Source organism: Gordionus sp. m RMFG-2023, chromosome 2 (assembly GCF_954871325.1).
Source record: "Gordionus sp. m RMFG-2023 chromosome 2, tfGorSpeb1-WG-v2, whole genome shotgun sequence".
Taxonomy (NCBI): Eukaryota; Metazoa; Nematomorpha; class Gordioida; order Chordodea; family Parachordodidae; genus Gordionus; species Gordionus sp. m RMFG-2023.
Window position 1 is genome coordinate 4,178,045 of NC_088776.1, and position 13,398 is coordinate 4,191,442.

Here is a 13,398-nt window from a genome sequence, read left to right on the forward strand (position 1 = left end):
AAACGAGGTAAGGTAACTTCAGATGCTTTTGGAAATATACATCTTATACCTATTTAAAGGACATTATCGTTAAAAATATATATGTATATTATTAAAACATAATTAAATATACATTAAATTTTGTTAAATTGTTATTTGTCGGAGAAGTAAATTTATTTGATTAATTTTAAAACGAGGTAGCTTCATTTGTTTTTGGAAATATATAATCATTCTATACCTATTTAGAAACATTTTCGTTAAAATAACATGATAGTATATTATTAAAACATAATTAAATATACATTAAAAAAAGAAAGAAAGAAAGAAAGAAAGAAAGAAAGGAAAGAGAAAAAGAATTATGATTGTCGGAAATTATCAATCGATTAATAATAATTAAAGGCAAATAAAAAAAAAGGGAAGATAATTATAAAATTTAAAAATGATATTAATTTCTTTTCTTTTCTTTTCTTTTCTTTTCTTTTCTTTTCTTTTCTTTTCTTTTCTTTTCTTTTCTTTTCTTTTCTTTTCTTTTCTTTTCTTTTCTTTTCTTTTCTTTTCTTTTCTTTTCTTTTCTTTTCTTTCTTTTCTTTTCTTTTCTTTTCTTTTCTTTTCTTTTCTTTTCTTTTCTTTTCTTTTCTTTTCTTTTCTTTTCTTTTCTTTTCTTTTCTTTTCTTTTCTTTTCTTTTCTTTTCTTTTCTTTTCTTTTCTTTTCTTTTCTTTTCTTTTCTTTTCTTTTCTTTTCTTTTCTTTTCTTTTCTTTCTTTTCTTTTCTTTTCTTTCTTTTCTTTTCTTTTCTTTTCTTTTCTTTTCTTTTCTTTTCTTTTCTTTTCTTTTCTTTTCTTTTCTTTTCTTTTCTTTTCTTTTCAATATAAATAATAAAAAAAATTAATATGCCAGATCATTCTTACTTTGTCAAAAGAAATAAATAAATACAATTTAATAAATACTTAAAGGCAAACTTGCTTAAAAAAAAATTTTTTTTTTTTTGGAACCATTAAATTAAACCTTTTAGCAATTATTGTCTAATTAAAAAATAATTTTATAAATTCTGTTCAAGAGATAATGAAAGAATATAAACTGTATTTTTTTTCTCTTCAACAATATTGAAATAATTTTTTAGGTTCACACTTATATAATATATTATATATATCAGAGACCTGTAGAGGTACCATTTGTACGGCCCGGCCCGGATATATTTAAAAAAAATTAAAATACGGCCCGGCCCATGTACCCGGGCGCTTAGGACCGGGCCTGCAGGTCTCTAATTATATATCCTTTTATTATATAACAAAAAAAAATATGGAAAAAAAAAATTAATTTCGTAATAAAACAATGTTCTTATTTTTGCATAATTTATATTATGGTAGCAAAAAAAAATTATTATTTTAAAGTCAAAAAATAAAAAAGTTTATTGTCATAATTAGTTTCATTTTTATTTTTCTGTAAAAATTTTAAAATTTACGAAATTTAAAAGACTTTTTATAAAAAAAACATAATTAATTTTTGTTCCCTTCATAATTATAATAATTTTTTTGATGATCTTATAACCTTTTTTTTTTTTAGATTAATTAAAAATATCTAAAAAAATTATTTTTTAAAAACTTATTTATTTAATAATTTTCGTAACACATATATTATATATATAAAATCAATAAAAAATTTTTGTCAAATAAAAATAATATTTTGTAATCTATTAATGATATTATTATTATTTTTTTTTTGTTTTTACCTTCCACTAAAAAAAAAGAAATTTTAAATAAAAAAATGAGGATTTGAAAAGAATAATAATTATTTTGAATGTATAATTTAAAATAAAATAAAATAATGACAACAGTTTCTAATCCCGAAAAGGAGTATTAGAGTGCGGATAAATCGGGTAATAAAATGGAAGAAAATAATTATGCCAAGGAAAACGGATCCCGCGGTCTCGAGAAGACGGTCCTATTAAAAAGCCGTTACAGGAGAAAAGCGGGACGCGGAAGAGTCGTCAAAGATGTCAATAATAACAACGTCCTGACCAGCAGCTTGAATAATTCCGATTCGGATTTGGTCACGGGAGGTAACAACCAAAGAGGCATCCTAAAAAACGCGTATACAAGAGTTCCTCACACGTCCAACATCTCCATAGCCGATCTGTGTAGCGATATATCCGATTTAAAGAACGAATTGGAAAAGTTGGATCATGCTGGAACGATTAGACAGCAAAGCGACTCATTCCCGAATCTCATCGAGGATGAGAGATCTTTACCGTCGCGTCAAAGCGAGCGCGACAAAGAAAATTATGGCAAGGATAGAATCCCTCCAGAGAATACCTCCGATATTATGATGGAGGATAAACATAATGACTATATCGTTTCGTACCCACCTGAAAGCGAGGATAAAAGTGCAGAAACGGAGTCGCTCATAAACGAAGCCACTGATCTCGTAGTACCATCGTATTCGCATCCACAATCCGATATTACGCATGCGCGTAACGTCTACGACGCACTTAACTCTTCTCCTACGAGTCTTAAACAACACTCGGACAAATATTCTTCCGTCGCGTCTCTTTCATCCCTACGTACGCCTTTCAGAAATGTTATCCGAAAAATATCCAAACACGTTTATTTCGATAAAATACCCAAAATTTCTAGCTCCTCAAGTAAAAAAAAAATTAATATTAATAAATTTATTTATAGCATAATAATTAATATATATATAAATGTAATAATTATATTAATTAAATCTACCGCAAGGAGAGATTTAGCTAGGGGCTATTCCTTGTTTAAAAAATTATTTTGAATCACGTTTACTTTTTCGTTTATTTATTTTTTTTTTTTATAATATCAATTAAAAAAATATATAAATAACATTGAAAACAATATTATAATGCCGATCGTTTTTATGAAATCAATATTTATTGTAATCAGCAGAGTTGTTAAAGGTCTAGATATAAAAATGTGGTATCTGTATCTAGATAGATTTTTGATTAAAATATCTGTATCTAGATATTATTTTAGACAATGTATCTGTATCTAGATCCATTTAAATAGTATCTTTTAACAACTCTTGTAATTAGTAATGACGGCTCGATTTTAACCGATTTTTAAAAACGGCTGACTCAATATTTTATCCAGAAAAATATTTAGCAAGGCCTGAAGATTTTAGTCACAGATGGTACAAGGTTCGAACATCTATTAGCGAAATCCATTTAAAAATCAGTTCTGATCGAGCCGTTTAACAACACTAGTAATCAGAGGCCTCACTGCAGGACCCTTTAGACGCCCCCCCCCCCCCAATGATTAAAATGATTCCACTTTAAAATAATATTGTCTCTGTATGTTGACTAAGAAGATTCTTCCCCCCCCCCCTCATTTCGATGATTCAATGGGCATCTGCCCCCCTCCCTCCAATTTTTGAGAACCCTTCATCACTGAATCTAAGCAGTTAGAGGGTGTTTTAAAGCTTAGAAAAATCAACCCATTATACAAATTTTATTGATGATTTTGGAGGGGAGGCAAAATACCCCTTTTATTGAGGAACTGAAATTAGGGATCAGAAATTTAAAATTGTATGATTCCTTGATTGGAAATTTTGAGAACACGGGAACATAGATCAAACAATGGCATATTCACAATTCATGATACACTTGAACCAGGTTTCGGACCTTGCAAATTCGATTAACATTTTGTTATCTGGAAATTTTGAGAACACGGGAACATAGATCAAACAATGGCATATTCACAATTCATGATACTTGAACCAGGTTTCGGACCTTGCAAATTCGATTAACATTTTGTTATCAAATTTTCGCTAAAGAGAGTTTAAGATTCTTGCTAATTTGACCTTACAGGTCTGCCCCCTCCCCCATGATTCCAATTTTTTTTTCTTTTTGCTTTTAGCTTTCACCTTTTCTGGTGGTAAGCTCCTTCAACATCTCTCTCCACCCTATGTTATTCATACAATCTCTTTTATCTATTTTATACTTCTTTATATTGGCTCTAACTTTATGGCCCCATTGAAGTTTTGGCCTTCCTCTTTTACGTTTGCCCATCACTTCCAAACTTTCAACTTTATTTCCTATGTAGTTCATAGGCCTTCTCATTGTGTGCCCATACCACAAAAGTCTGTTTACCAATAACTTAGTCTTAATGGGCACTACCTTTAAACTATTTAGTATTCTTGTACTGCGCACCTTATCCTTTCTTGTTACCCCAGCAATCATCCTCAGCATTCTCATCTCCATAGTTTGTAGACTTCTCTCGTCTGATTCTTTGGTTGGCCATGTTTCCGAACTATATAGAATAGCTGGTTGTACTATGGAACTGTAAATTTTTCCCTTTAATTTGTGTGGGATTCTTTTCTCAAATAGCACTCCAGATAAAGATCTCCACTTTAACCACCCTTGATTAATTTTACTCTTTATCTCTTTTTCTATTGTGCCGTTTGTTTGTATAGTGGAGCCCAAATATTTGCTGCTTTCAATTGCGGATATCTGCCATTCATTTATATCAATACTATCTGTTTCATCTCCTCCTATCACCATATACTCCGTCTTTTCTCTATTTACTTTTAATCCGTGCGTTTCTAGGGTATTTATCCAACTCACTAACCTTTCTTTCATTTCATCCTTGGATTCGGCAAGTATCACAATATCTGCAAATATCATATTCCACGGGACTGTTTGAGGTATAGACTGTGCTAATACATCTATTACTGTAATGAAGAGAAGTGGGCTGAGAGCCGACCCTTGATGAACTCCTTCGGCTATTGTGAAGCCTGCTGAAGTACCTGTTATGCTACGGACCATTGTTGTATGGCCCATATACATATCCTGTATTATTCTTATATATTTTTCGGGAACCTTTTTCTGGCGTAGCGCCCACCAGATAAGTTTTCTTGGGATTCTATCGAAGGCCTTTTCTAGATCGAGAAAGACCATGTGTAGCTTTTTGTTCTTTTCCCTGTATTTTTCACTCATTTGCCTAATTGCATGGATAGATCTTCCAGGCATAAAGCCAAACTGTGTCTCTCCTATTTCGATTATATCTCTTAATCTTTTTTCTATTATTTTCGTATAGTTTTAGACAATGTGACATTAGTTTTATGCCCCTGTAATTTTGACAATTGTGTGGATCCCCTTTATTTTTGAAGATAGGAACTAGATAGCATTCATTATTTCTTTTTCCTTTATTATCAATTTCCCATCTTTATTTTTGATTACTTTCGGAGCTCCGTTTATATCCCTAGAGTTCTTTTCTCGCTGTTTGGCTAATCTGTATATTTTATTTTGCCCTTCTTTGGTATGTAGATCTTCGTACATGTCATCGTATGCCATAGATTTGGCTCTAGCCACCGCTTTTGTAGCTAATCTTTTGGATTTTTTGTATCTTGTCTTGTCATCTGCGTTTTTGGATTTGTACCATATTTTATAAAGGGCTTTTTTCTCCTGTATAGTGGTTTTTACCTCTTCATTCCACCACCATAGTTCTTTGTATGATTTGTTGCCTCCTCTTGTCAAGCCTAGTGTCGATTTGGCAGTGTCTATTAATCTGGATGAAATTTTTTCACTGACTTGTGAGGAATTTATTGTTTCAATGTTTGCATTGATTGCAAAGGCATCTGTCATTATTTTTAATTTGCCCCTTTTGATGCATGGTTCCAGTTTTATCTTATTTTGAGTGGATTTATTTGAGATTTGTAAATCCATGATTAGTAGCTTGTGTTGCGCGGCGATATCTTCTCCTGGGATGACTTTGCAGTCTATTACATCTTTTAATCTTCTGCGAGAGATTAGCATGTAATCTATCTGTGTTTTCCTTGTACCACTTTCGTATGTTATTAAATGACTGTCTTTTTTCCTATAGTAGGTGTTGGTTAAGGCAAGGTCGAAGGCTTGCGCAAATTTCAGTACATGCTCTCCTTCATCATTTCTTTCTCCGTATCCAAAACCACCATGATGCCTTTTGTAGCTATCTCTTGCTTTCCCCACATGCGCATTTAAGTAACCAATTATGACTAGGTCATCCTTAGGGATTTCCATTACAACTTCATCAAGGATAGCTCTAAAGTCATCTTTCTCTTCTTCCTTGCAACCCGTTTGAGGAGCATATACTGAAAGGATGTGTAGTATTGATTGACCAATGCAGAGTTTTTTCTTCATTAGTCTATCAGAGATCCTGTTGACTTCTACAACTGAGGAGGTTAGATCTTGACTGAGGATGATGCCGACACCGTTCCTATTGCTAACAAGCCCATTATAGTACAATTTATACCCATCTCCAATCATCAAAGTCTTCTGTCCTTTCCATTTCGTCTCTTGTATGCATATCAACTTTTCTCTTGTTCAACATTGATGCCAATTCTCTCGTCTTACCTTTAAGCGCCCCAATATTCAAACTTGCCAGTCTTGTCTTCTTTGCTTTAACCTTTACTTTATTTTTCACAGGATGGAGGTCTACACCCTGCGCGTCGCATGGAGGGAACGTCCTAACTTTCATATTCTTATTTCCATTTATTTCTGTCATTTTGTTTATTGGACAGGTATCCTTAGCACCCGGCTGTCCAGGCCTGTCGGTGACCGGGGTGTCATCTCTAAGCTCCGAAATTCATCATACCATATGTCTTTACACATCAGTCATCGAAGAAAAACTTGAAAGTTTTTTGTTCCTTACCTGAACCTGCGTCTTTGTTCATACTCGTGTTTCCAATCGTACATCTTACCCATTAGGCCACCCCGGCGATATGATTCCAATTGATTTTTATCTAAGAATTCAAAGTTTAAAACGTATTTTGTGGAAAAATTTTTTTTTTGTAACAACAATCCTATATCTTTCTTTCTTTTTATAATTTACAGGCCTTTAATTGCATACTCTAAAAATCTATTCTCTCTCTTTATTTTATCCATTATTAAAAAATTTTTTTAAAGTACTTCAACATCTAGGATAAGTGTTTTTTTTTATTAAAAAAAGTACTTTTAAAAATTAACTTAATATTTTTTCGCAAGGGGTTTACTTAGATTTTTAAAAAAATTTATTCCTCTCGTTTAGTGTTGTTAAACGTCTCGATTTGAGCCGATTTTTAGAAACGGTTAGCCCAATATGCAACCCTGAAGATTTTGCTAATAGATGTGGCACAAGGGTCTAGAGATCTATTAGCGAAATCTCGAAGACTCAGACAGTATCTTTTCTGGCTAAGATATTGAGTTTGCCGTATTTAAGGATCGCCTCAAAACTAGTCGTTTAAACAACACTACCCTTCGTCAGATAATGTCATATTTAATTCCTTATAACCTCATGCACGATCTAGTTAAAATACGCAGAGATTTTTTTTAAAAAAAAATATTTGGAATTTTTCTAGTTAATATTTAAGTTTATTTAAATCTTTTCTTTTGCCATTCACATTTACTCATATAATCGCATTAGTTTTGAATATGAATTTTATATTAGAAAAAGGATTAAACTATATTATTATTATTTAATTTTATTGACATTAAAAAAAATTTTTTTTTTTGTTATTATTATTATTATATCATTAAATTACTTATGGTTCTATGAACAAGAAATTGCAAAATTACTTTACATAAATATTTTCATTCATATTATATGATAAGGACATTTACTTTATAATCATAATAAAACTATTTTTTATAATAAATATTCATTTTAAAGACGTAAATTTGCCTGTTCTTGTAAATAATCATTCTAAGCTAATAATAGTCCACCTCCACCTCCCCATTCCCAATTTATTTTTATAAACTCTAATTTAGCCAAGGGTCCAGTAATAAGTGGACCTAAAGATCTCTAGTAAAAGTTATGGGGGAAAAAACCCAACTAATAGTGCTTCACCCGCTCCCGCCCCCCCCTCCCTTTAACAATACCCTGGACACGCCTATGATTTATTTATTGAAAATATTTATATTTATATATAAAAATTTATAAATAAATTAAGGGGGATAGGGCAAGTAACTAGTTGCATTGTTAGAAAATTGTTTACATAACATATCATTTTAATATAATTTTAATTTTTTATTGTAAAGACCATCTATTATGTCCAAAAGTGAATACTATAATTGCAGTCCAAAAAATATATTAATTAGCTTTCGTTAAATATTAATACCCATATATTAAATATTTATATATCCCTGGGTCTTCATTTCTCCCCATTACCTATACACCTATCCACACAATAGTGTTAAATTAAAAATTAGAATCAAAATATATTTTAATTACTCGTTAATACAAAAAATTGTATTTTTTTAAAAATTATTTTGTTATACGGTAATACTATTTCACTGATATTAAAATAATTTCAGAAGAAAATAAATGTATTAATTATTTTTTATTAGGTGTGATTACATATTTGAACAATATAATCTTGTTTACCTGGCTGAGGATAAATAGGCTTAAGAATAGAGTATATGTTCGCAGCTATGTGTTATTTTTTTCAACTTAAATGATATTTTGAGCGCGTTATTTTCTAAATTTCCAAATCTAATTTCACTTGAAATGTTATTCCAGCATGTTAAAAATTCTTTCTTTCTTTCTTTCTTTCTTTCTTTCTTTCTTTCTTTCTTTCTTTCTTTCTTTCTTTCTTTCTTTCTTTCTTTCTTTCTTTCTTTCTTTCTTTCTTTCTTTCTTTCTTTCTTTCTTTCTTTCTTTCTTTCTTTCTTTCTTTCTTTCTTTCTTTCTTTCTTTCTTTCTTTCTTTCTTTCTTTCTTTCTTTCTTTCTTTCTTTCTTTCTTTCTTTCTTTCTTTCTTTCTTTCTTTCTTTCTTTCTTTCTTTCTTTCTTTCTTTCTTTCTTTCTTTCTTTCTTTCTTTCTTTCTTTCTTTCTTTCTTTCTTTCTTTCTTATCTTTCTTCCTCTCCTTCTTTCTTCCTCTTCTTCTCCTTCTTCCTCTCCTAGTCATTTATAATTTATATATAAATATAATCCATGAAAAAGAAAACTAATATAAACTACATTAAGTGTTTAAAAGTTTATGGCGAAATTGTCTGAAACTTATATAGGGTAGGTATTCCAAACAAGATAGAATAAATTACAGGTAAAATCAAATTTTTTAAGGATTTAACGTTGGAAAAATAAAGCAAATTGCCGGAAAAAAAACACATTAAAGCTAACATAAAAAAAATCGATAAAGTTGATTGAAGAACATAACTAAATTTTTTTTTCCATATATATATATATATTTTTTTCTCTTCTAAGTTAAATGAAAATTGAATATTAATTTTATTCGTAATTTTTCTTTGTTTCAGATACATAATTGTTTTTATCAAAGAGAATGTTATAAGTTGACCAATATTTTTTTACGAAAATTAATTTATTTGTAAAAATATTTTTTTTTCTTATTTTGATCCTTCGCTGTTTTTATTTTTGAGTGATTCAGTATTCCATTATTGAAGCTAAAAAAAATAATAATCAAAAATTAAATCCTATTTAAATTCGAATTGCTAAAGCTTTTGAGAATCAAAGATCAAAGGAAGAAATAAATGAGTAACTTAGAAATGTAGTTAATATAATTGGAATTAAATAGTTTTCAAAGAGGGTATAGTATGGTTACATCTAGAAATTGATTTTATAGATCTGGAAAAGGAGTATAATTTGAGTGTTGTTAAAAAGTCCTATCTGGGGGTCGATTTTAAAAAACAGCCCGATCAAGATTATAACCAAAATAACATTATGCGTGCTTAAAGATTTTTCTCATAACCGGCATAAATGCTTGGACATCTAATTGCCAAATCTTGATACCTGTATAATATTATGTAAAGCTAAAATCTTAAAATCAACCCAAATGGCTTTTTTAACACTAGTGGTGTTAGAAGGAAAAACGATAATTCGGAAGGATTATAAAAGTTCGCAATAATTTGAATGATGTTATTTAAATTGAATAGCGGGATATCACGTGAGAGAGAGAGAGAGAGATTGTTTTGGATTTGGAGTCAATTGTGTGGTATTATATACCAGATTTAACTTTAAAGGCCTTTTTTTTTAGCTTTTGATTCGATTACCAAGGATTTTTAGGATTAAGATACACACCGCTACACGAATGTGTATGGATGACACGAAGCCTAGTGTTGTTAAAATTATTCTAATCAATCTTCAAGTTAAGACTTCAACTTGGAAGGCTTATTTCAATTTAATAGGCTAAAAGTTTGACTAAGCCTATAATAGAGATGACCAAAGATAGGCAATTTAACAACACTGCACAAAGCAATTGCCACGGTTTTGTTTATATTTTCTTATGACGACCCCAATATCACTTATACAATTGCAGCTTAAAATATAGGAATTATTCTGTATTTTTTATTTTCGTTTCATTTTTCTACTTTTACAATTTATTTTTCTAAATTCTTTTTAGCTTCCACCTTTTCCGGTGGTAATCCCCTTCAATATCTCTCTCTACTTTATTGTTATTCGTGCTATCTCTTTTATCTAATAGCATGTGATTTATTGGACAAGTATCCGCACCCGGCTGTTAAAGCCGCTCACTGACCGGGGTGGCATTTCTAAGCTCAGAAATCCATCTTATCATATATCTGTACACATCAATCAGCAAAGAAAAACCTGAAATTTTTTTTTACAGTTCCTCATCAGGATGAAACTTGGTACTTTCGGTTTCCAAGCATACATTATAAACCCACTAGGCCACCCCTATATCGTCGGCTGAATATGATAGTGTTTCTTTCTATACCCAATTTTCTATATTTTTTTCCCAGGATGGAGAGCATTTTAAAAAAAAATTTTTTGCTTTGTTTTGTATTTTAGATAAGAGATCAAAAGCCATAATAATTCAAATAAAGGAATTTTTCTAAATTATATTTTAACATTTTAATTGGTGACACCGAAAACTACATTACTGAGACCGCGTTCATAGGTCCACTTATTACTAAATAGCCAAGAAAAAGATTAAAAAAAAAATGAAAAAAACAAAAAAATCGAGAATAAAATGCGAAAAAAAAACAAAAGCTTTTTAGCCTATATTGAAAAACGATTAAGTATCAAAATTAAATCTATCCAGTACATGGCCTGAAGGATTGAATTATCGAAAAAAAATGCACTGTAAAGAAGTGGAGTTAGAACGTTATAATACTCATGTAAAATTATTTTACTCATGTTTTTAGATAAATTTTTTAAAATGTTGACATTTTTAAAGAAATGATTGATAATACATCATAATACGTCAGTGACATTATAGAAGAAAGTCATATATTATATTATTTGATTAGTGACAAGAAGTTTTGATTAAGGGAAATAATTTTTTTGTTTTGTTCCGGCGTGATTTACTTGATAAATATTATAATTATATATACTCATCCTAAATTAAAAAACGCATATGCCACAAAAATATTTACCAAATTTGTCGGGAAAAAATATTTTTTAACAAATTAAAAATATTATACAGATGTTGTTGAAAAATACTTTTCAAAGGTATCTAGATACAGATACATGACGTAAAATGTATTTAGGTTATAGATACATAACTCAATATGTAATTAAATATATAGATACAATTTTTTCAAGAATACGATTATAAGTTATTTTATAAAAATCAAGTAAGGTGTGCATAATACCGAAAGTGAAAATTTATTGCTAAAATTAAAACTTCAACATATGAATTGGAAATCAAACAACTTTTATTAAAATTCAGTTTTATACTTTATTTATAAATAAATTATAAAATCTTTCAACTGGTGCTCTGGAACGTAGTGCGGTGTTATTCTTTATGAATACACCTTTATCTTATAATCAGAGTCCTGCAGTACCATTTGCAAAGGCCCGGATTTTTTAAAAAATTTTTCGGCCCGGCCCGGATATTTAAAAAAAAATTTTCGGCCCGGCCCGGATATTTAAAAAAAAAATTTCGTGCCCAGATTTTTTTTTAAAGAATATTGTATTTACTTCTGATGCGATTTAAAATATTTGGTTTTTAAAATATACAACCAGCCCGGACCGGATATTTAAAAAATTTCTTTTAGGCACAGTCCGGGTATTAAAGAATTCTTTTTAAGCCCGGCTCGGGGATATTTAAACAAATTAACAGGAGCCGGGCTAAGGGCCGGGCCTGCAGGTCTCCGCTTTATATAATCTTTAAATATAAAAAAATTACGACACACTTTTAGCTAGCAATTCAAACTTTAATGTGTATAAATTTATATCATGGGGGGGGGGGGGGTGTTGAAAAAATTTAAGTCTTTCCATTTCTTTTCTTCAATTTAATATAATTTGGAATGTAACTTTATAGATTGACTTATTCAATGTTTCAATCCTTCCTTATTTTCTCCCTTTAAATTCATTGGCATTTACAGCAAGTCGTCCAATCAAATTTGAAAAATTGGCTGACGCTGTGTTGATTGTTTTCTTATCCGTCAACATCACCAATATTAATCATCCGAGATGTTTTTTTTATTATATTATAAACACTATTATTAAAAATACCATGTTATATTTACAATATTTACCTATTGAGTAAAATAAAATTTGTCTTGATTTGGAAGGAAATAAACTATCGCGACAAATATTTAAATACAAAAAATAGTATATTTAAATACAAAAATAGTAAAATTAAAAAAAAATGTAAAAAATGTAAAATAAAATTGTATTGAAATTTACCTATAAATATATATAGATACCGCCAAAAAACAGCAAGAGACAAATATAAGATTATTTTATAGTAAAAAATGTATTTAGGTAGAATATACATACAACATTTTCATTATTTAGATAAAATATCTACAAATAAGTTTCTAGATACTTAAACAACTCTCTAGTAGTGTTGGTAAACGGCTAACCCGATATTTTAGGCAGAAATATTAAGCAAGCCTGGAGGTTTTTGCACCTAGATTGTGGAATGGCTGTATCATCTAATGAAATTTGGAAGCTTGCTTATTTTTTTTGGCTTAAATATCGGATTGGCCGTTTTTTAAAAATATAGCCGTTACAACACTATGATCTAGAACAAGCTTTTATAAATGTAAACTGTGAACCAGATTATCTATGATCAATATTTACACTATTTAGCATGTTTGGGAAAATTTTGTTTTTCGAAACGCCATTTTAAAGGTACTTATTTATTTAAAAAAAACAATTTTATAATTTTTTTTAAACTATATTATTGTTAAAGCGCGCAATAAAGGGTTAATTTAAATAGATTTACGCTCTATTTTAATTTTATTATTTTTTAAAATTTATCTTAATTCAATTTTTTTCTCAAAAATATTAATTAATGATATAAAACGTTACTTTTGAAAAGTAACTAAAGTTATATTTCAAAAGTAACTGGTTGCATTACATGTTACTTTATAAATTATTTATATAATCCATTATTTTTAATATAAATTATTTATTATGGCAAATAATTTTGGGATTTACAAATTTTAAAGCACTGAAAAAAATATTAAAAAAAATTACATATAAAATTTGTAGCGTCTATATGATGACCGA

At 29.4% G+C, this 13,398-nt stretch overlaps 1 protein-coding gene across 1 annotated transcript in view; it reads left to right on the top strand.

The window, feature by feature from the left end:
• The first annotated feature begins 1,716 nt into the window (after window positions 1-1,716).
• The window catches only part of LOC135925032 (solute carrier family 12 member 7-like), a 47,390-nt gene continuing 35,708 nt past the window's right edge, over window positions 1,717-13,398 (top strand). The window contains exon 1 of the mRNA XM_065460171.1: window positions 1,717-2,620. Coding sequence (XP_065316243.1) covers window positions 1,864-2,620 — 757 coding nt within the window. The 5' untranslated portion in view covers window positions 1,717-1,863. The remainder of the gene's footprint in view (window positions 2,621-13,398) is intronic.